The sequence below is a fragment of the Lytechinus pictus genome, chromosome 1, assembly GCF_037042905.1.
Source record: "Lytechinus pictus isolate F3 Inbred chromosome 1, Lp3.0, whole genome shotgun sequence".
Taxonomy (NCBI): domain Eukaryota; kingdom Metazoa; phylum Echinodermata; class Echinoidea; order Temnopleuroida; family Toxopneustidae; genus Lytechinus; species Lytechinus pictus.
The window spans coordinates 821,034-845,764 of record NC_087245.1 but is presented as its reverse complement, the minus strand read 5'-3'; the positions used below and the strand labels follow the sequence as shown (position 1 = coordinate 845,764).

The 24,731-nt window shown below is 39.6% G+C and overlaps 1 protein-coding gene across 2 annotated transcripts; it reads left to right on the top strand.

The window, feature by feature from the left end:
- The first annotated feature begins 459 nt into the window (after window positions 1–459).
- On the top strand, window positions 460–17,435 carry LOC135154676 (uncharacterized). Of its 2 annotated transcripts, XR_010294029.1 has the most exons (5): window positions 460–612; window positions 3,733–3,852; window positions 4,211–14,077; window positions 15,212–15,338; window positions 16,477–17,435. XR_010294029.1 is itself a non-coding variant. In XM_064101619.1 (3 exons), the coding sequence occupies exon 3, from the start codon at window positions 10,020–10,022 to the stop codon at window positions 11,718–11,720; it is 1,701 nt and encodes a 566-aa protein (XP_063957689.1). In that variant the 5' UTR covers window positions 460–612; window positions 3,733–3,852; window positions 4,211–10,019; the 3' UTR covers window positions 11,721–14,279. The 2 variants fall into 2 exon arrangements, 1 of the variants encoding a protein (XP_063957689.1); XM_064101619.1 differs by lacking the exons at window positions 15,212–15,338; window positions 16,477–17,435 and having other exon boundaries at window positions 4,211–14,279.
- Window positions 17,436–24,731: the final 7,296 nt, after the last annotated feature.

The window sequence follows — 24,731 nt, the reverse complement described above, 5'->3', positions numbered from 1 at the left end:
TTTCTTTTACTACTTGAACCTTATAAAGGGATCTTTCCTTCGATCGCAAGAAAGGATAAAATGTGTGTTTTTGAAAAGAAATAAAATTAAAAATACATAGGATTGGAGCTGTGATTTTCCTCATTGCTTTCTTTGTCATCCTACTTGCATACTAGTAGGCCTATATAACATATTTTCAGTAAAATTGTGAGACATGTTTTTAAATCCTATCCTTATATTAAAAAAAAAGAATAAAGAGAAAGAAAAAAATTAAAAGACATAGAAAAGAAAAAGAAAGGAAGAAGAAATAAATATTTGAATTTTACTTTATTCAATTCCTTTACGTTAATAATATGATATATAAATGATGGCGAAAATAGTCAAATTGTCTGGTTTCCAAGTAAAAAGTAAGACCCCCCCCCCCCCCTCCGAGCTCCCCGTACAAACGTACAAACGCACGGACTGTACCGTATACGTGTTTCCGGTTCCGCCATTTGAAAAAAAACGTTCGTAACTGCTCAGCTGAACCCGAAGCTTGATGAAGAAGGCCGTCAATATTTCAACAAAAACTAACAGAATATGGATCAGATTCGGACAACGACTTCTTAAGACATTCACACAACAGGCTAAACAGTAAGTTAGATCCATTTTTCGTAGTTTGGCGCGGCAAGCACTTAAATTTCTTCGACTTTTTAATCATTACCGTACGGCCACTGCACTGCCGTTGTTCCCGATCGCTTATCGGGTGGGGGCTGATCTGCGGTGTGCGCGGCCGGGGACGGCCAACGGCTGGCTAAGTTAGTAGTATATTGATGGCGGCGGTGAGGATGTTTGTATTGTCATGATTGTAGCCAGGTCAGGGGTGGGCGCTAATGCAGTTTCGCACCGGCCGATTAATACCAGCATACCTCATCACCAATATTTGTTCCCAAATGTCATGACAAGTCTCTCAGACTCAGTCACATTTGAAGTCAATAATATCCACCACTTTTCAAAATATCGTGATCGGGAATGGCTGTAGGCCTAGCCAGGCGGCTTCTAGAGAGTGAAAATCATTTACTAACGTAACTTCGTAAGGTCACTCTCATATGAAGCCAGGGATCCTTTCTCATATACCCACACAGAGGAAGCCAAAACTTGAAACTTTCACCCCCGGCCCCGAGATTTCTACTTTCCTTCTAAAAGATCTAGCCTAACGTTAGACCTAAATCATGTACATGGGATAAAACTTAATTTCCAACATTTCTACGCTCTCGTCGTTATTTTTGAAGAATAAATTCATTCCAAAAAATGCGAAAAATATCATGATTAGACGGAAGAGACTTGCCCGATGTTTACGCCGCCATCTATGTGAGAAACTTCATGTTGGCTCTAAATCATCAATTTTGAGACGGATAGAGGCATGGAGAAGAACTGAAACTTTGTGTGCAGGAAGAATATTAGTTTTAATTTTTTTAAAGAGCGTGATGTTGCATGAATTTGATATCCCCCCCCCCCCATAAGATCCCACTTTTTGTCACTCGGAATATCAGATCGACAGATCCAGTTCACGGTCTCAAAGTTTGGGTAGGTGGAGCGTAGTGTAGCAATAGTGAAGTGGAGTGGAGCCTGCACAAACTTCACTCGAGGTAGGCAATCCCACAAATTTAAAAGAGGTTTCTATAAAATCAAGTCCGGCCTTCTATGAACATGACAAACTTACGAAAAGATGTGAAGTCAATTCACCCTAAATATCATCAATATCCCTCAAATAGCTTCATTTAAGCACTAATTTCTCTTCCGGTTTATAAAATATGGATCCGTCTTTAATTTCCAAAATTGTTCGTCTAACTAGCTAAAGGACGCATGTTTTATCTACATATTAAAGACACTACATAGAAAAGACTAGGCACAAAGACTATTATACATGTAAATCGATGCAAAGCATTACGCGATGTCGGCAAAGTGCCCAATCTTCTTATTGTAAAGACTTTAGCGACAATAACAGACTGTGAGTAAGGCCCGGGGGGGCCACTTCCATTCACGAGTGGATACCATGCGCGACCATGGGGTCTCGAAAAGCACCCTAAACACGTAATTTCCATATTCTGAAAAGGCACCCCTTAACAAGTATTGGCGTGTGAAACCCTACCCTTAACAATTGGAAATAAAACGATACTCTTGGCAAATATTCCCTGAAATGAACCCCTAAATAAGTACAGGAATGTTTTATTGTTACGGGTCCTTTGGTCGTCGGCTTTACCTTATTTGGTTTAGTACGACCCCACCTTCTACACCTCGTGCAAATCGGACTCTAAACACGAAGTGTTGGGGCAAAATGGACATCCTTTATAAAACATTTTAATTTTGTTTTATCATTCCCGCAAATTCGACCCTAAACACGTAATTTTCCTAGCGAAATAGACACCCTCTTTTCATTATTTTTGTGTTTTTGACACCCTTATCACGTTACGTACGTAACGTGCCCTATCGTGGAAAGGACATCCTTTTTACGTGTTTTTTTGGTCGCGCATGGTATCCAGTCGTCAATGTAAGTGGCCCCCCCGGGGAGTAAGGTTAAAATGCTCCTCTACTTTTAATGTTTTCATTAGTGCTGTTGTCGGGAACAAAAATCCATGTCGACATGTCGCTTAAAAATTAATCCCGACATCGACAATGTCGACATGAAAAAGGGACCGTAATTTAGCCTGGGCTCCCTAACATAAAAAAAAAGCATTCGATCGTGGAACAACACTCTCAATCAAATATATTCACCTTGACACGAGTGATATCCCCACACTAGATCTATATAATACAGGCTCAGTTCGGGAATTGAGCTTCCAAAATCACCGATTTAATCCACATTTTTTTTCTGGAGAATCAAGTTTTTGTACCAGGATCCGGTTTCGAAAGCATTGCTCAATAACACTCGTAGCCAATTTGAGAATCACCAATTACAACAGTGATCATTGCTGCAAACGCAAGCTCCTCAATTTGACAATGAAAAGTAATGAAAATCGACCGATAATTTCAGTATCACTTCCGCGGCGATCCGTGCAACGATCTCCAAACGAATGAAGGGAAGTTTTCTGTGACTTCGTGATATGAAGTAAGCGCTCAATTGCGGCAGTCACAACTTTGACAAAAACACGTGTTCGCTGCTGCTCACGTTTATGTGAAAAGTAATGCATTGAGGAGCAACGTATTATCAAGCACGGTGAATAGCGCGCGATGGGTACATATTTCCGTGGATGGGTACGGTGAATGCTACTCTCGCTATAACGGGATATCGAGGGCGGCTCGATCGGGCAGGCCGGCCCTGCACTGACGTATTTCTACTGCCGCACAGCTCGCAGATATTCTTTTTTCATTTAATGCGCTGCTAAGCTGAATAAACCTTTTAATCGCGCCAATTACTGTGGATAAATGCTTCTAACTTTTCAGCTAATCTTAACACTCGTGATTGTAGGCTAGACCCCTTTTTATTTTATGTTTACATGTCGATGTGGGTGCGTGCATGTCGACATGTCGGAATTTTGAAAATCCTTCGTATGTCGACATCAATGTCGATATGAGGCCTATCGACAACAGCACTAGTTTCTATTGATTTTATGTTGAATATTATTAAAGAATATGACTCTTTGCACCTGAATTGTAACACTGAAATATGGAAATGAAGAAGTTTTATCATGTATTTTTATTACATCATGTATTTGTATTAACCTGCAAATAAAATTTTACTATGTCACTCAAATTCATTTCATTTCATTAAAGATTCAAAGAGGGATCTCTGGATGATCGAGCAGCAAGTCCAGCATTATGTGGGAAAGATACTACAGGTGTACACAGAAAAGGCCATGTTCTTGTACAAGACACGGTTGGAGTTCATAAAAGGTGATTATATAGGCATTCACTTCAGTAGATATTATAATTACAAAATTAAGCAGATTGTATTCATGCAGTGGCATACAGTGTAATCCTTGTTAGAAGATGTAGATTTATTCTTCATTGTTTTATTAAAGAGTTTCAATATGTGCTTATGACAATTTGTTTGCATTATAAATTGTTTGTCACTCTTCGGCTTAGTTTGCTTTTATAAGCAAGAATATGCTAAGAGAGATAGCCGCAAGGACCTCATTATCCGATAGATATGTACTTGTGAAAAGAGATCTAGATGGGGGCAAAACACCTTATTTCTTGTATTTTTATGTTGTTCATGTTATCGTAATGGTATGTGTTTTTTTTTCTACAGATTAAGCTGCCTCGTGCTATACAGACTTGGATAAAAACAAGCTGTCCAATGAATGGTGACTACTCAAGAGGAGCCAGAAAGTCAACTAAAGCCAGGGTATTTTGGGAGTTGATATGGCGGGGGGAGGGGGGGTTTCCAGGGCCCCCCCCCCCTTCCTTGAGATCTTGACCGCACAATCGCGTCTAACATTGGCACATGGGTTGTCTAGGGCATAATTTACAAAATTAAATTGTAAATTATTTCACGCAAATTGTTAGTAAGTGATAATACTAATTTATGCGTAATTAGAATACAAAATCATACTTTTTCCTCTATTGCATTGACTTTGTACACAAAATCACGTTTTTGAGCAATTTTTGGTATGACATGTACTTACATAATGTCACGTTATTACAGAACCACGTACCGGGTGACACAAGATTGGTCTCAAAAGATGCACAAGACTAGAAAGAGGCATGTTTTAAAAAAATTGTGCGACAGCATGGTCGCAAAATTTTTGGAAGGGGGGGGGGTCAAATTGGTCCAATTTAACTAAGGGTTAATAACTGGGAGGCTGCATTAGCTGCCTTTTTACTTTCAAGTCTTGCACATCTTTTGAGACCAAATTTGTGATGCCTGGGTACGCTGTTCCGAAATTTCGCAACATTTTTATGTATTAATCCAACACAAATACTGTTTCTTGCTAAAAATTCACAATTAGTATACCAGTAATATACATTTATCAAGTCAAATTATTTAATTACATTTATAATCATAAAAGCTTTGATAAAGTATAAAAAAAAAACAAAGAGTTGTATGTAGGCCTGGGACTTTCGGGTTTTTTCTCTTCGGGTACCCGTGGTAATTTTCGGGTGGGTACCTGAAAATCATGTCACTTGAAATATGACTGGTGGAAAAACCCCATAGGTGACGTCATCAAGCCAATGCGATGCAAGCCAATTTATGAATGAAAATATAGTAAGCATGCGCATTGCAAGCCTCCCGTGCCCCACGCAGTATTCCATCGAAACAAGTTTCAATACTCTGTCACCTCGTACCAAAATCGACCTAGAATTCCACTTTCCTATATATCATATGAATTATAAAAGGTTTTCTCACCGATACTGCACAGGTAAGCAAATTTTTATTCTTGCTTTTCCGTCAAAATCTTACGAAGTAGCATCGATATTACATCGTGTTCGTGAGTTTGTATCGCTACGTGAACAAAGTCAATTGATTTCCGGGTTTCAGAGCGTCAAATGCGCCAGCCAATCACGATCGTGTTCCCATTTTCGGTTTATGATGAACTAAAAATGGTAACAAGAACGTGATTGGCTGGTGCTTCGTAGGTCGATTTTGGTATGAGGTGACAGAGTATTGCAGACTTGTTTTGACGTAATACTGCGTGGGGCTGAGGCTTGCAATGCGCATGCTTACTATATTTTCATTCATAAATTGGTTTGCGTCGCAGTGGCTGGATGACGTCACTGCGCTGCAAAAGAAACATGGCGATGATTGAACGATCTCGGTCACATCATCATCACTTGAAAACTTGTATATTTATGGATATTTAGAGGGTAATTGGTGAAATTCAAAATGAGGCTTGTGTACTTTTGTAATGAGTTACAATCATGTCTTACACTACGCAATACAAATCAAATACATGTACATTATACTGGTGAGCAATTTTCGGGTATCGGGTATTGATTTTTCTACTCGGGTACCCGGGTTTTAGTCCCAGCCCTAGTTGTATGAAAATTTTCAAAAATAATGAAAGGTAAAAGAAAACAAGATTACAATGTCCATTGCAAGGGGGCTAGTCTAGCTATTCAGGATAATTGGGATTTTATTCAGTTTTTAATTGACATAACATTATGACAAGATCCCTCCATTTAGTGTATAAACAGCACATGGCCATGATTGAAATTCATATAACATTAAAGTATGCAAACCAGGCAGCTACATGTACATGTAGGACTCACTGCTTGTCAATTCTATTGTCTGCCAGGGTCAAGTGACATACAGTGCACATGTATAACATACATGTGTGAAAGTACATAAGAAAATCAGCTTTTTATTTTTGTACTGTAACATTGGGTGAACTGGTGATCACTTTGGATATGATGCTCTTCATATTGGTTTATTTTATGTATATGAATTTTTGGATAATCATTAAGAATTAAAGCCATTTACTTAATATATGGAAGCATAAGCCCATCAAAGAACAGAATTATGTCATGTACAGCTAATTCATTTTGCGTGATATTACAATTGTAATTGTTTACTTGAGCAAGTAATTTGAATTGCTGCATGACCTAAACAATGACATGTTCCAATTCGAATAGTAACATGACCTAAAGAAGAGTTACTCCACCTCGATTGAGAGTGCTTATGTTAAATAATTGATGTTGCTACTTCAAATAATTGAGGTCAATCAAATTGGTCATAATTATTCAAGTCAATTTTGAGCTATATGTCATAATTAATTAGGTCATATACTAATTGAAATTACTAAATGACTCGAGTAGGTATGAATTCACATTGCCACATGACCTTAATTATTTTATGTAGCAACATCAAGTATTGAACGTCATTTAGTTATCAATTATGACATGTAGCAAATCAAATTACATGCCGCAATTTCGTGTTTATGATGGGCTCATGCTTACATTCATATATAACCCTTCAATACGTAGTTGGAGCAATTCTTAGACAAGAAGACTGTGTAAAATGATATGCCTATTCAATGTCAAAAAGGTTAATGTCTCAATAGATTTGATCTACGTTTTGGCAAAGTAATCTTATGTTCATATTTTTTCTAACCTATGGTGAACGTTCTAAATCATGTGAAATTCATTCAAAAATATCTTTCAGTATTTATGGACTTAAGTGAATTCTGAGCAAAATGAAGTGATTATGATTACGTTCATGTACTTTAAGTTTATACTGGTGATCAACACATCATAATTTCATCCCTTACTGTATGTGCACCATGCATTATCTGTACATGCAGAAGTGGTTATCCATTGTTTCATAACATGGTTGAGTAAAGGATGTTCTGCTTTTAGTATTAAGCCAATCGGGTGTTGACAAGAAGGGGAAAATGCAATTGCTCAGCTATTACAGTTTTTTTTGCAACCATAATACTGGTTAAGCCTTGGTTACATTCGCCGGCTCGTGGCCTTACGTCGAGTCAAAATTAACAGTCTTAATCATCCTTGTACCAGCTACTACCAGCTACACGTGGGTGGTTTGTACAGGAATACCTAAAACTGCTGATTTTGTCTCGCCGTAAGGCAACCGGTCAAGGAATGTGACCAAGGTATTAATAATAATCGCTTATTGTTGTGTTAGAGGGAAGGATTCTGGGTCGAATCTAGCTTTCTTTATGTGATCTCAAAATGGCAGCAATGTATGAATAGTGAAAGTAGTTCATGTGGCATCTCAATGTTCATGGATATAAATCTTTGTACATGTCTTATCCTAAAGATGAAATGTTACTGCATTATTCTAGCAGTCATTTATGATATCAAAGATGTTCTATACTGTGCATAGTACAGCTCATACATAATAAAGGTATGTGAATATGCTTTTAACGTCTTTGCAAATTTGTGGGTTTTTTCACGCCTCTTTTCATTAGTCAAGATGTCAAAGTTGTTGTGCTGGATCACAGGAAATTCTTACAAACTACTACGCCTAACAAACCAGTGCAGGACGGTGTCGTGAGAAAATCGCACAGACTACTACAGGACAATACCATAGGATTGTCACAGGAAATCAACAAGAATACCCCTGCAGGTTTACCACAGTAAAGTATCACAAGAAGGCTGCAGGATGAGACCAATAATGCCACAGAAGATATCAAAGATCAGTATCACAGGAATACCACAGGACAGTACTGCAGGAATTGTCCTGCGGTAAGGTCTCTTGGTATTCCTGCAGTACTGTCCTGTAGTACTGTTCTGTAGTACTTTCCTGTGATACTGGTCTGCGGAATTCCTAAAGTACTGTCCTGTCATACTGTCCTGTGATACTATTTATCACCACAGGATAGTATCACAGGACAGTACTACAGGAATACCAGACCAGTATCACAGGACAGTACTACAGGAATACGAGACCAGTATCACAGGACAGTACTACAGGAATACCAGACCAGTATCACAGGACAGTACTACAGGAATACCAGACCAGTATCACAGGACAGTACTACAGGAATACCAGACCAGTATCACAGGACAGTACTACAGGACACAGTACCAGAAGCCTGCGGTACTCCTGTAGTACTGTCCTGCGATACTGTTCTGTAGTACTTCCCTGTGATACTGGTCTGCGGTATTCCTGTAGTACTGTCCTGTCATACTGTCCTGTCATACTATCCTGTCATACTGTCCTGTCATACTATCATGTGATACTATCCTGTGATACTATCCTGTGATACTGTCCTGTAGTACTAATAGTAGTGTGGTAGTGGTTGTAGCGGTTGTAGCGGTTGTGGTGATCGTGTCCTGTCATACTTCCTGCCATACTTATGCGGTTATTACCACAGGAAGTATCACAGGACACGGACCTGTTGTACTCCTGTTGTACATTTCTGTAGTACCGTCCCAAATTACGTGCACGTAATTCCTGCAGTACTTTCCTGCGATACTTCCTGCAGTACATATCACAGAGTACTACAGGAATTTTTTGTAAGGGCACCCACTCGTTGTAGCGGGGAGTCCGTTGCCAAATAAATAAAAGAAAAAAAAAAAAAAAATTTTTGAGAGAGTGTGGGGTGACTGTGTATGTGAATAAGTACATGTAATTTGTCTGTGGTGTGAGCGGGCACTAGTCACTAGCGTGATTGAGGACAGAACCAGCTTCGAGGATTAATAAAATAAATAGCCTAGGTAAATTAATAAAAGACAAGTTAGGCTTAACGTTAGAGGTTAATATAAATATTTTTAGAGCTACAATTATTCTTTTTGGCAGTGATAGTGCAAACTATTAGCCACAACCGGACTAAACTAATCTAATTAATAATAAAAGCTAGAATTTTATACCATAAATTGGGTTTGCATTTGGACCTAATTTTTTGGGATAGCTTTTTTGGATAACTTTAGCAGGTTTTTGGTCGGGCTTATCGCTGTGCCTAACCATTGACTGTTAAAGGTATATTTTTGGACTTTTACCGGTTTTATAATTTTAGTTGCTAAAAATAAAAGAATTGTTATAAAATAAATTGGGTCTGCATTTGGACCTAATTTTTTGGGATAGCTTTTTTGGATAACTTTAGCAGGTTTTTTGGTCGGGCTAATTACTGTGCCTAACCATTGACTGTTAAAGGTATATTTTTGGACGGTTTTATAATTCCAGTTGCTAAAAAATAAAAGAATTTATTGGGACCACTTTTGGATAAATCTAAGTAGGTTTTTGGTCGGGCTTATTATTGTGCCTAACCATAAACTGATTGGGGTATACATTTGGATCTTTTTGTAATCTAATTGCTAAAAGAAAATACTAGGAAGAATTTAATAAATAACTTGGGTTTGCACTTGGACCTAATTTATTGGGATAGCTTTTGAATAACTCTAGTAGGTTTTTTGGTTGGGCTTATCACTGGGCCTAACCATAAACTGATTAGGGTATACTTTTGGACTTTTTTACAGGTTTTTGCAATTTTAATTGCTAAAAGAAAATACTAGAAAGAATTTAATAAATAAATTGGGTTTGCATTTAGACCTAGTTTTTGGATAACTTTTGGATAATTTTAACAGGGGTTTGGTTGGGCTCAGTATTGGGCCTAACTGAACCTTGCTAGGATAACACCAATTAGGGTAAGCACAACATGGACGGGGAAGAGAAAATCCCCATTAATGTGTGCTCCTTTGAGGAGTTTAGGTTGCTAGGGCTAAGTCCAGCTCTAGCAGGGATAATCCAGGGGATTAGACTTGATCATGGGGAGATAACCCCCGAGCTTTTCGAAAGCAGCCCAGCGCTATGCAGCAATAGGGAGCTAGCACAAAGAGTAGACTTTTCGGGGGGCACCCAGGGGGTAGAGGGCAGTATTTTTATTACCCCTAGGGGGCGCATCACTGCGGGCACCCGTAGCGAGTCTGACCTGAATGGGGTGGCAGGTTCCAGGGGTGTTTACCCCTATGACCAACACCAGCCCCCTAGGTCAAGTCAAAGTAACCAGTCTAGTGGGTCCTGGGGCACCAGCTCATCTCACTTCCGGGAGGAGCGGGGGCATGAGCCCCCAAGCACCAGAGGGGGAGATATGGGGAGTGGTGTAGAGCCTAGGTTTAGGCTCAGGAATCTAGTTGGCGAGGAGGCTAATGGTGCCTCTGTCAATAGATTTATGCAGGCGAGTGGCGATTCAAGCGAATGGTCTGGGGGCGATGACCCCACCACCAAGCAAGCGGTAGCCATGAGGTCCAAGGTAGGTGAAGGAAGGGGCTCCTTGGCCCCACCCCCTACCCCAGATTACAGCGCAAGGAATGTGCGGGCGGGTATGACACGCCCAGCCCAGTACAGTTCATCTTCGCCGCTTAGTAGCCCGGCTGCATCACCTGCGAATTCTAGTGGTTCCTCAGGAAGGGGGACTGGTGGTGGATTACCATATTACACGCTGCCAAAGTCCCTCACTTTCAACGGCAAGGGTAACTGGAGGGCTTTCTTCAGAAAGTTCTCCGCCTTTGCTGATCACCATAATTGGACTGCAATGGAGCGCGTAAGCCAGCTATACTGGGGCCTGAAAGGGAAGGCTGAAGATTATTTGCTAATGGTCTTGGACCAAGAGCCAAATATGCCATATGCAGGTCTAGTGGCCCGGCTGCAGCACAGGTTCGGGGAGGAAGGGCTCTCTGAATCTGCTCAGCTGGAGTTTGTGGCAGCCAAGCAGGGACCCACTGAATCCCTGCCAGACTGGGCAGACCGGGTGCTCCAGCTAGCAGCGCGTGCTTTTCCAGGGGTCAATGGGTCCTACCCGAATAGACAGGCGGTCCTTCGCCTGTGCCAGGGCGCCCTCAACCGAGAGGCGGGGTGCCACGCGCTTACGCGGAATCCATCTACCGTGAATGAGGCGCTTAAGTATATTGAGTGGCACCAACACGTGCACCGCGCAATGTACGGGCGTCCCAAGGCAGTGTCTAAGGCTAATGAAGGGGAGGTCCGTAAGGTGGAACTACCCCAAGGGAACAATGCAGCCCTTGAGCAAAGGTTGGTGAACCTAGAACGCAAGACCGATGAACGCTTGGGCCACATCGAGCGGGATCTGCAGCGTCTGGGTGGTTTGGAACGGGACCTCAAGAAGGTCCTGGAGGCTATCCAGACTAGGCCCCAACCAGCGCGTGAACGCGGGAGGTCACCCGGTCGGGACCGGTGCTATGAGTGCGGCGGGATTGGCCACTACAGGAACAATTGTCCTTCGGTCCAGGAAAACAGGGCCAAGGTACAAGTTTCCTTTGTAGGGGACCAGGAGGAGGAAAACTCCAACGGGTCGGAGGAGCTGGCCAGCCACCGGCCCCCACCGCCAGAGGCCAAATAGAGGGTTCCAAGCTAGCAAGCAGCTCAGAGGGGCCATCCGTAGGCTCATCTGAAGGAATAACAGAGGGCGTGTCGGAGCGCCTGATAGTCCCAGGGAATAATGTAACCGGAATAGCTACTTATGTAGAGGCTGCGGCGGGGGATCCAGTTGGTCCCTCGAACACCCGAATATCAGACCTGGGTGAAGCCATTCTGGAATCAGTTCCAGATGCTCTCACAGGGCTTGGGTGTGCAAGCGAGATTGAAGAGGTAGTGGTATGTAGGTTGGAGTCGCGCTCTACTCTCAAGGTCTCAGTTGTTATAGGGGGGCAGCCAGTAAGCGCAGTTGTCGATACCGCAGCCGAGGTGTCCATCATCTCGGATAGGCTCCTGCAGTCACTGGACCCCCAGCCCCCTAAACTGAGAGGAGTGATCCTACATGCAGCGGGACGGGATATGAAGATGAGAGGGACAATTGTCGGTCCCCTTTCCATAGAGCTTGGGAACCAGACGTTCTCGGAGGAAGTATATGTAGCCCCTATAGCTGATCATATGCTCCTGGGATTAGATTTCCTCAGCAAGCGCAAGGCTGCGATTCACCTCCTAGATCCGCATATGCAGTTGGGAGGTCAGAGGATTCCACTTTGGTATAGTGATGACCCTGGGCGGCAGATTGCCCGGGTTCATTTGCACAAGCAAGTAATTGTTCCTCCGAATGCAGTCAAGCGGATCACCGGCGTTATAGACCAACGTTTAGGGGATTTCATCTTTAACCCTTAGGATGGCTTACTGCTCCTAGTTCCCGGTTCGGTTTACAGGGCTGGGAAAACAGAACCCATCTGATAGGCACCTTAAGGTAATCTGCTCTGAGGTGTTGGGGGAAACTGAAAAATTGAAGGGAAGGGAGACGGGATCGCTCCCTGTTGAAATATGGGTTCACCTGGATCGCGGTTCCTCTACCAAAGTACAGGCAAGCAGCCGTACTATTGGGGCTAATGGTTCAACGTGTAGGTGGAGCCAGTCCAGTACATGTCGGTCAGGGTGAGGCCAGTGGGCGTTACCGATGGGCAGCTGCCCATCGACCCGGTACGGGTGGAACAGGAGAAGGATCCTACCCTGGGTTCACTAGCGAGGTGTGAGGGCTTGTCACCTCGGCCCGGCAGATAAGGTTTCTCACCCTCATGGAGCGAGCTAGGATTAACCATCTGGCACTCTATGGGGTGTAGTGAGGAAAAAAAAGGGGACTGGAGGAGATCTGTCCTCCATTTTTCACGAAGGGATTTCGATTCCCTTTGCATTTTTTGGGGTTAGGTTAGCGCGTTTAGGACCCTACACGTTTTCTGTACAGGAGGAGACCAGCTGGGTCGCCTCCTCTTGGTGTCTTTTGTGTTCGTTGTCTATGTTTTCGTCTATCTTTTTGTATATGTAGGCCATGTAGGAAATGCTTCATGGTCCGCTTTGGAGGGGAGTGTTTTAAATGGCCCTTTTCGCATAATGGCAGCGCTGACGCCCCCTTCCTGCACCTGGGGGACCTAGGTTGGGTACTGGTGCTCCAGTCTCTCAACCGAACCGGAATGCTATGTGTTGCACAGCCCGGGTAAGATGGTGCCTCGACAGGGGAGGGCCAGCGGCAGCCCACTGCTATGGGAAAGTGGAGCTTTCTGGGAAGGGGGGACCCTCCTGGGATATGGGTTTTTGTATGGGTTTTATATTTTTATATATATATACCATTGTTCTATATGTTTTGTATGGGTTTTTTAAAGAACCTCAAAACTCTAGGTTTTTAGGTGTTATTATGGGTTTTTACCGTTTTCATGTTACGGGTTTTTAAAGTTTAAAGTGTTGAACAAGTTTTTAGCACAGTTGTGCCAAGTGTTTTGGATAGTTTTGGAGTTTTTATTTATAAAAGAACGGAATATGTTTATGGCTGATTACGGGTAGCAAATTATAATTAATTTTGGGAATGCAGACTTGGGACAGAACAATGCTGCATAAGTACTTTTTGCCAAATTTTAAGGAGCATTGTGTACATAAAAGACCAAAGGGAATTTTTAAATGGGCTTGTATTTACTCATGCCCAGCCGGGAGATAAGGTCTCCTGGTTGGGGTGCCTAGGGAGTGGAAAATTTTTTCCTCCCTCTGCCTGGTGTCTGGTTTGGATAGCGTCCATTTGGGTTGGAAACTCGAGGGACCGAGTTTTATAGAACGGGGGGGACTGTTGTAGTAAGTCACCCCACCCCCCATATAGGTCTTCCACCGGGAGATGGCGCTGGACCCCTTTTAGACGCTGGAGGACGTTGGATCCCTTGGATCATCGTATTTGAAGCTGAACTCACACGGAATAGACAGGAACTAGGACATCACTCCAGGAAAATACTGGTTAGTGACTTATTCCTTATATTCTAGCTTCAGGTATCAACCTAGTGGTCAAGCTGGGGGCGCGACCGCTACATTACGCTCATTTTCATGTTTTGATCTCACTTGCAAATTGTAATGTGTTTGCCGGGGTTCGGGGCTCATCCTGTATTACGCACTATGTAAACCTCAATTTCAATATTTCTTTTGCCTGACTTCCAAATAAGTGTGATCATTGAGTTTCTCAAAAATACTATATCTAGGACTAGGGGTCTATAGTTTGTCGTAGATCTAGACATTCATCGGAATGCTTCATGTAGGTCCAAAGTAAACCTTTATTTCAGTTTTATTGTGATTAGACAATTATCAGGGGTGGATGTGGACTTGTTTCCGACCTCCTGTTTTTTTTAGTAAGGACAAACTGTCGATTTTAGGCCTATTCAAATTTAGGTCAATGTAGGGATATGGTCAGAGCGGGATCCGGCCTTTGATATCGCCGGTGCTAGCCGAGCGAGATTGTCGATGTAGTCATGGGGTATGAAAATAGCGGGGACGGACTAGGCCCAAACTTCAAGCTTGAAAGTTGAAGTTTAGGCCTAGTCCGTCCCCTCTATTTCATCTTCATATGAATAAGTATAATTCTCAGCAGTTTCTTTTATTCAGGAACGCTTTACTTCAGAATAATCAGTGTTGAAATACGATTGACTTAGCATTAATGTCTGTTATGTTAAGTGTTACTTGTCTTAGTCTTAGATTTGAATGAAATGGCGTAGCCTACCCTAGACCTAAATCAAGTCTATTTGAACAGGATACCCTGGGTCCGGCCTGGGGTGGTAATTTGAAAACGTTCTTAGTGTTTACTTCATTCAAATGTGATGTGATTCTTAAGTTATACAGGCCCAGCATAGACCAGATTCAGCTATATACAGCTGTAGAAATATGTGGTTGGAATCATTTTACTTTTATAAACAGAGTGAGGTAGGCCTATGCCTCTATGTGATAGAGAATGAAGTTTCGGGTCCAGATAACTTTTTTGTTCTAGTTTGGAATATTCATTCATAGACCTGGGATATGGGCAGCTGGAAATTTCAAAAATATTGTTTAAGAAGAGTAATTTTATTATCTCTAAAACTCTCAAATTTAAATTGTCAATTGCAGATCCAGTGGGACCAAGTTCTTAGCAGTTCACACCTAGTCAGAAGTACAAAATTGAGAACCATGCCGATCAGCAAGTGTTAGTTACAATCTAATGAGGAACAGGATATCTGAATGGAAAAATTGCAAGGTATGCTTACTGTTTTGATAATATACAGGCTGTATCTAAGCTCATCACCCCCCCCCCCCAAAAAAAAAAAAAAATGAATATTTCCCCTTTTTTGGGAGGGGGTGGGCTATGGCCAATTGTGCTGAAACATGATGCGATATCATGTAATGTTAAAGTTCCATTGTGAGTTAATATTTGTTTGAATTCAGATTCACCAGTATTTCCATTTCTAACACTGCATACTAATTATCCATATCTCCTGTCTATACATGCATTTGCATAAAAAACCCAAGATATTAACAGTTATCACAAAATTCTGATAAATATTTGAATTAATTTTCACTCTTTATTTTCAAAACATACCGTAAGGGCACTAGTATTCAACCTGTTTGGAGAGTTTCCTCAAATATATAGAAATATAGAATTTACCTGAATTTCAGACCCGTCTTATTTCCAAGAGCAAATGCTGGTAATTCTCTTTCCGTTATTTTTTTCTTCAACCAGTTGACTGTGTGCGCGGGCGATCGAATTATACGGCGACGGATTTTGGTACTAGTATTCAACCCGTCGGTACTAGTATTCAACCTAGCGATGAAAGATGGCCCTGTCTCTCAATCTGCCCTTGTCCCATCCGACTATGGACTAGACCATTTGAGATGAGACCAAACAGGGAATTAATCAAAGCCAGAGACTTGCATAGATCTAGTTCTAATTTAGCAATCTAAACCCTTTTGAGATTTGCTATCAATCCTCACTAGGTTGAATACTAGTACCATTCAGTGCAAAAGGCCATCGCCGCATAATTCGATCCTCCGCGCATACAGTCGACAGATTGACAAAGAAAATATCGACAACAGATTACCCTGGAAATAACAAAGGTATGAAATTAAGATAAATTCCCTATTTCTAAATATTTTGGGGAATATGTCAAAATCTTTGAATTATGCCGGGTTGAATACTAGTACCCATACGGTACTGTAGATAGTTATATTGATATATGAATTTATCTGGATGTGGGACGAAAGTGACTGCATGTGCTAAACTTGTTTTATCACTGAAGATATAAAATAGAGTTTACATCTTTTTTTTACTAAACTGGACTAGATGAGTAAAAATAATTTACAGCTTATTATGTTCTTTTCTCTTTTTTACCATGCAGGTTTCCCACTTCCTAAGCTGTTTAAGTACTGGTATCACAACATAAGTGCCAAGAAGAGATATGAAACGGTCTCAAAATTTTTGCTGGTGCCCCCCCCCCCCCCCGATGCCGTGACCCAAGGTACGCCACTGCAAGTCTTCATAAATTGTGTAGGGTTATTAAGTTGCATTTATTGTTATCTTCATTTTTAAAAAATGTGAAATGGGCTACCACTGCAATAATATATAAATAGACTATATTTCAAAAATAGATTTAATTCTAAGCACAGTGACAGTAGACAAATCAAATTTTGTTAATGATTCGCTAATGTATTGATTGGGGAAGGCACTCTTTAGGATTCTGGCATTGTGTCCCACCCCCCCCCCCCTTATGAGGAGTGCTCTCACATCAGAAGACTATTTCTTGTCAGCAAATTTGAAAGGAATTTACCAATTTTTTTGAGTGATAAACTTTTGTGGAAGAAAATAAACGAATATCAAAAGTTTTTATGCTCTTTTATGGAATATTAACTATAGGCTCATCGAGATCCTTTGAATGAAATTTTAACAAACATTGTACAATGTAGAAAAATGTACTTAATCCTATTTTTGTACATTTATATACCCACCCCATACTACCCTTACCCAGTAACAGCCCTTTTTAGCTATGCATTGCCTTCATTTTTTAAAATACAATTTAATGCTTGGTAGATGCTAATTATTATTTGTATGTTAATGTCAATGTTTTAGAAAATGGATTCCTTAATAAACATGTTAATTTTGAATTGAATTTTTTGATCTTGGTAATTTTCATTTATCAATTAATTGTGATGATGTATTGCTTCTGAGCTGTTATGCACAAATGGCACAAGATGTTGCACTGTACTGAAATGTGATGATACCACTGTTACATGAGATCAAACAGCAGTCAATTAAAATATTATTCAAGAAAAATAAGGATAAGAGTGGGAAAGAAAGTAAAATGACAGGAGATTATTTGCTTGTATGCATATAGTTATGTCAGTTTCTGAGAGAGAGAGATGGGGGGGGGGTGAAAGTTCAGTTTGTTTTGAAAGAAGCAATTATAAGACCTTACTGTTCATGACGGGGGGGGGGGGGCAAATTATTTCTCCAAATTTTTGAAACCTGCATATAAAATGTATTTTTTCTTTCCAAATGAAAATTACACCAAATTCATTTTCAGTTGAAAATAAAAAAGAAATAGCCTACGATCGGTTTGCTCTCTTGCCTATTTAATTTTGAGAACCCCCTCCCCCCTAAAATATGGTATATACCTAGGTCATGATTATTGATGTTTGACATAGAAGTCGCCATTTAAAATTAAGTGCTCCGAGGACTGCTATTCATAATAGGACTTATATTGGAGACTACAATTATGGAAAAGAATTTGATTTGTTATTATCTTTGTTTATATTATGAAAAGAGGTTCATTTCGTTTTCTGCAATAAAAAGAAAAAAGGGCTCCAGAAACTTAAAGAGATGTCATCGTATATGGCAACATTTTATTTGGGAACCTCCTCTGTAATATTTTTTAGCAAAGATCCTGGCCATTTGCAGCTAAAACAAAGCAAAGATGCAGTAATAATCGTAACAAGCAATAACAAATAGATCATTAAAATAGATGAATAATAAAACTCTGAGGAGGAAAAAAACGAATGATCTGACATGATGTAATCACTGACAGACGACACCATAAACGATTATTAATCAGGTCGCGCATTATGCTAATTAGTGACAAAATACTAATTTACATATTTTTACGCTATGCGCGAAGGACGTTCCGTGACCACGCCTTCATTTCGCTGGTGTACCAAAACAGTGGCGGTGTCCATAGGCTTGTATACGAAAAATGGGAGCAGTGTGCACTTTTGACCCTCCAAAATTTTCTTCAATTCTGACCGGATGCAGAAGCGGAGTTTCACCCCCCCCCCCCCCTGTACGGGGTTAATTATCGTATGGTCTAATACCACTTGGTCTACTAATCAGTTCGTCCAACTTCACTTAGTCTAAACTCATTTCGTCTACAACCAGTTCGTCTAATATCCAATTGGTCTAATGACCACTTGGTCTAATATCCAATTGCATAGGCGGATCCAGGGGGGGGGGGGCCGAGGGGCCCGGCCCCCCCCCCCCCCCTATTCACGCGGCGGAGCAAAAAAAAAAAGAAAAAAGGGGAAAGAAAGAAAAAAAAAGAAAAAGAAGGGAATAGAGAGGAGAAAAAAGAAGGGGAAACACATTTAGATGAAGACTAGTGAATAAAATAAGATGAGAAGACTAGGAAAATAATTTTTAAAATCTTTTATGTCACTATGAAATTTTTTTGCTCGAGCTGCGCGCTCGCATTGCCTGTTAGGTGATTTACATATCAATATGGAGCTTGAAATATCAAAATTTTAAGTCAACATAGAAAACATATTTCAGCTTGGAAATCGAACTTTCATTATTTTGTATGATTTACAAATTGATTTTTAAAAAGCGCTCTGTAAATCTTTTGTTTTATGGTCTGAATATTAAAATTTTGGCTCGCGATTTGCGTTCGCATTGATTGTTGAAAATATATTAACTCATGCATCTTATTCATAAATACAAAAATGCTTTAAATGTCCAGTTTTCAGGCAATAATATTAACAGATTTCGCGCTCTCACATTAGGCTTATTAGATTAATAAGTCCCTTTTTCATAATGGAATATCGACAAGTTTCATCTCGCGCTTAGGAAGAGAAATGAAAAGATATAGTCATCATTTTCATATGATGACATAATGTTCTTGGAATGTCCTGGTCCTATGTCAAAACTCAAAGTAATAATAATGAAACATATAAGCTCTTTTTTTAATTTGATCCATATCCACCTAACAATTTTCCTACAAAGTGCTTGAAATACAGAGCTTAAATTGATCCTTTTCAGATCGGAATATCAAATATTTTAAGCTCGCGCTTTGCGCTCACTTTATCGATTTTCATGATAAAAAAGGTATTTAGAATGCACACTCAGATTCTAGGTCTAAATCTGAAACACGTGCGCGCATGTTATTCAGATATACAGCTAAGTTGTTCTCTGTTTAAATCATTATCCAGTTTCATATCACAACATCAAAAATTTTCTGCTCACGCTTTACGCTCGCAATATTAACGTAGGAAGATTTCCAATCACTCATCCTTTTCATGATTTGCAAAACATGAATAGATCGAGTGTCCCATTTTTAGGTGTAAATCTCGATTTTTTCCGCTAGCGCTTCGCGCTCGCATCGATTGTTTAGTTACATACTTATCCTTTTCACGATTACAAAAAGTGCTTAAAATTTCCATTCTTCAGGTAGAAATGTCAACATTTTCATATCGCGCTTCGCGCTCGCATTATTTGATTGTTGAAATATATAACGTCTTCAGGGCAAACTGCAAGCAGCCGTTAACAGATAATTTTTTTATTAGATCAAAACGTATATTAAAAATTTCGGCTCGCGCTTTGCGCTCGCAATATTAATGTAGGAAGATTTCCAATTTCTCATTCTTTTCATGATTTACAAAACATGAATAGAGTGTCCCGTTTTAGGTCTAAATCTCAATTTTTCCCGCTCGCGCTTCGCATCAATAAATTGTTTAGTTATATACTTATCCTGTTCACGATTACAAAAATTGATTAAAATTTTACATTCTTTATGTAGAAATGTGATTTTTTTTCAGCTCGCGGTTCGCGCTCGCATTATTTGATTGTTGAAATATGTAATGTCTTCATGACTAAGTGCAATAGCAGTCCTTAACAGGTACCTTTTCGATAATGAGTTAAAAACGTAAATAAAAATTTTCTGCTCGCGCTCTGCGCTCGCATTATTAATGTAAGGAAGATCCCCACTTACTCATCCTTTTCATGATTCACAAAACGTAAATAGAGTGTCTCGTTTAGTAGGTCTAAATCTCGCGCTCGCATCAACTGTTTAGTTATATACCAATTCTGTTTGAGTTACAAAAAGTGCTTAGAATTTCTATTTCTTAGGTAAAAATGTCAAAAAATTTCATCTCGCGCTTTGCGCTCGCATTATTGGATTTTTAAAATATGTAACGTCTTCGTGGCTAACTGCAAGCAATCTTTAACATATACCTTTTCCATCAATTCATTTCTGCTCGCGCTTCACGTTCGTAGTAGTTATTCATTTGCATACACATCTTTTTCAGGATAGCAAACATCGCCCAGAATGTTCATGATTTTAGGAAAAAATACACAAGATTTCAAAAAAAAAATTAGCTCGCGCTTCGCGCTCGCATTATATAAATAAGGATATTATATATTAATGTTTATTCATATAAAGCTAAGAAGTGACTTTTATAGGACTACCCCTTCAATGAAACCAAAAATCATCTTCGAGCGGCCGATCGGGTAAAATATGGCTGAAAAAAAATCCGGGCCCCCCCCCCCTATTGGCGAAGGCTGGATCCGCCCCTGCAATTGGTCTAATAACCAGTTGGTCTAATAGCCATATGGTCTAATTTTCATTTGGTCTAATGACCACTTCGTGTAATATCCACTTCGTCTAATCAGCAGTTGGGCTAAAACCATTTAGTCTAATTTCCAGTTAGTCTAACACCACTTGGTCTAATTTCCACTTCGGCTAATTTCCACTTGGTCCAATTTTCATTTCGACTAATTGTCACATAGTCTAATGACCGTTTGGTCTAATTTCCACTTGGTCTAATACCCAATTGGTGTAATGACCACATTAGACCAACTGCATATTAGACCAACTGCACATTAGACCAACCGCATATTAGACCAACTGCACATTAGACCAAGTGAGGATTAGACCAACTAGTATTAGATTAACCGACTATTAGACCAACTGGTATTAGACCTAATGCAATTAGACCAAGTGACAATAAAAAACATTAGACGAAATGGAAATTAGACCAAATGAAAATTAGACAAAGTGACGATTAGCCCAACTAGGCATTAGACCAAGTGGCTATTAGACCAAGTGGTCATTAGACCAAGTGATCATTAGACCAAGTGGCTATTAGACCAATGGGCTGTTAGACCAAGTGGTCATTAGACCATATGGCTATTAGATCAAGTGGTCATTAGACCAAAAGAAAATTGGACTAAGTGGGTTTGGCCCGAATGTTGTTAGCCCATATGATGATTAGACCAAGTGATATTAGACCAAATTACCGTCAGTAAACCCATACCCGGTATTCCTAGTCTACAACTGTAGACCCACATCTGCAGTGTGTGTATCACAGCTGATTCAAGGAGTCTGCATAGCAGACTAGGTCTACTAGAGCCTGCAGATCTAGGTATTCCATAGAGATGTATACTAACTAGTATACATCTCTATGAGGTATTCCTACTTCAAGTTCAAACTCTGCATCTGCAATATGCACTAGTAACATGCGACTTGCGAAAACCGAAAGTCTGTGCCTGCAGCCTAGGAGGGGGGGGGGGTAATAATCGACCTGTCCATGCAGGCACCCTTGGGCGTAAATCAGTGGGGGAAAGTGGGATGGCAGATCGAGCTGCCGGGGTCGCTTTGTATCCTCAGGCAAAAGCGTATAAATCTAGCTATTAGCCCCTATTACTATTATCATTTAATAAAAAAAAAAAATCTTTTTTTTTTGCTCGCTCGCAACTATCTAATAGATTTTGATCGATACAAGATATATAGCCCCGGCCCTCACTTTTTGCCTCATTACACCACTAGTCTAGTGAGATTCAAATAACCATATATTATAACCTTCAGCTCGAGCTTATATAGTGCTCGCATTATATGCCTATTTCTTGGGGAAAAGTATTAAAAATTGAGAAAGTGAAAAAGAAAAAAACGGGGAAAATAGCCCTATTTCTTGGGGGGGGGGGGGGCAATGCGCATCATGTTCAAGGATCACAATTTATTTTGTTTAATGAGGTTCCGGGAGCACTAGGTGGCAGCGCCCTCCTATAAGGGAAAAAGTATTAAAAATGAAGAAAGTGGAAAATAAAAAACGGGAATTGGGAAATGTGGGAAAAAGAAGAGAAAATTGAATAACATAAAGGGAGGGGAGGGGCATTTGGAATATAGAAAGCATTTGAGGTCACCATTTAGAAAGTAAAAACTGTCTTCGCTTCGCAGTGACAGTGGTAGCACAAGGGGGGGGGGCATGGGGCATTCGCAAATTTGAAAACTGATTATAAAAGATTCTGTCATAATCATCCTACTCAAGGTGTAAAGTGCTCCAAAACAGAGCATTTTTCACTTTTCAAATTTAGAAAATTTTCCCATTCGGTCATTTAAATCCCAACAAATACTCTCCTACCAGATCAATCTCATTACAAAAACTGTATCTCGCAAAAGCAAAACCAAGAACCGATTATGAAAAAAAATCAGTCGTTCTCCTATCCAGCAGCAAAACTATTCAACTTGTTACCAGTACCCACAATTAAGTGCTCTGCTTCACTTCTAATATCTTTAAACGAAACGTCCGTAAATTCTAAGCAGGCTAATTTTCTACTGTTTTTGTCATAGGCTCTACCGCCTGTTATTTGTTTATTCTTTCTGTATTAGTTGTGTATTTAATTGTGTATTTCATAATTGTGATTGTATAATGTTTGAAATGTGAATGATAGCAGGGCTCCCTTGTAAAGCAGGCCTCCGGGCTTGAATGGGACTACCCTGCCTTTTTTAATAAAGAAAACTTAAATAAATAATTTCTCCTGAAGACGAGAAGAACACATTTGTCGAAACGTCGATACATGGTGTACTGCGAAACATGATACACTTTGAATAAATAAATAAATACAAAAAATACAAAAAATAATAAATTACACAAATCTGCGGTATATGTCCCCAGTGGCTTGACTCTAAGTGCGTATTTTATTGTTAAAGGAACTGCTTCACCTGCATGTTTACAGTGCTAAGTTTTTCTGCAGCCTCGTAAACAAGCAACTGAAATTACAAGATACATGGTGTACCGTGAAACCTACTACACTATTCTTCTTCACCATGGAAACCTACAGAAATTACAACTGAAATTAATTATTTGTAGGTATGGGTGTCACAAACTCCTAGTTTCTAATTACCCGATTTTGTAATATTTTATTTACATCTTTCGCCGAAGAAAAAGGCTGCATCTTGTAAGGCTGAATTCTCGTTACAAGACACATAACTATTTTGAAATAGAAATAAACTCCACTCTGTATCATAGTCCATGGAAAATGATTTGTTTATTATGTATGAAAAAAAATAAAGAAATAAAATGTGAAAAAAAAAACGATCAAATAGGGAAGAGTTCATGCTGTAGTTTCATAGGTGGTTTAAAATTTAAAAAAAAATGTCCCGTTTTCGGGTCCTAATCTATCCTCAGTAATTTTCCTGCATTATGTCAAACGGTGCTTAAAATGTTTCTTTTGGGGCCAGTATGAGAATTTTCATTTCGATTTTCAAGTTATCATTATGAAGTGATACACGGAAAGTATTTAGAAATGTTATAAAAAATGTGAGTTTTCTGGTCTGAATATCAAAAGTCTTCAGCTTGAGATTCACGTCGCGTGATTTGTATAATGAGATACATTATTTTCTTGATAAATTGCATTCATAGGTCAGTATATAAAAACAAAATTCAGCTGGCTCTTCACGCTTGCATTACTTGTTTAATTAGAAAGTCTTTTGTTCAGAGCATCGGAAAGTGTTTGATATGTCCTGTTCTCATGTCTTAATTCGTGAAAAAAAAATCAGCTTGCGCTTCGCGCTCAAATAATTTATTGATTAAAATAAATCAGGGTTTCCTTACGTGTCGAACAGAATTTAAAAACGTTTCCTAGGGGCATGCTTTGGGTCAGTGTAGGCCTACACAAAACAAAACAGATGTGCGGCTATTTCTTTACACAAATTGGTCACTTGATGATAGAATCATTTTTTATAATTATTCTTATGTTTTATTATTGGTTTCCCTTTTTTCTAGCCTTTGAGGCTTTTTGGAATACCTTTTTCTTTCATTATTTTTTTAAACATCATCTTAATGTCTCATGATTATATTTGTATATTTATGTTCAAAACAATGTATGTTATTTGTATGTTTTACATGTATATATTATTGAAAGAAATAAATGAGAGTATTTTCACTCTCCCTCAATACAATTATCGGTTTGGGCATTAACTTTGCAGTTTAGGGAAAATATCGAGAGAACCGTTTTACCCGACAAAATTCATGCAATTTCATAAGCATGTAAAAAATGTGAAGGGGTTAAACATTGTTATTAATTATGAAAAATGTTATCATATTATGTATT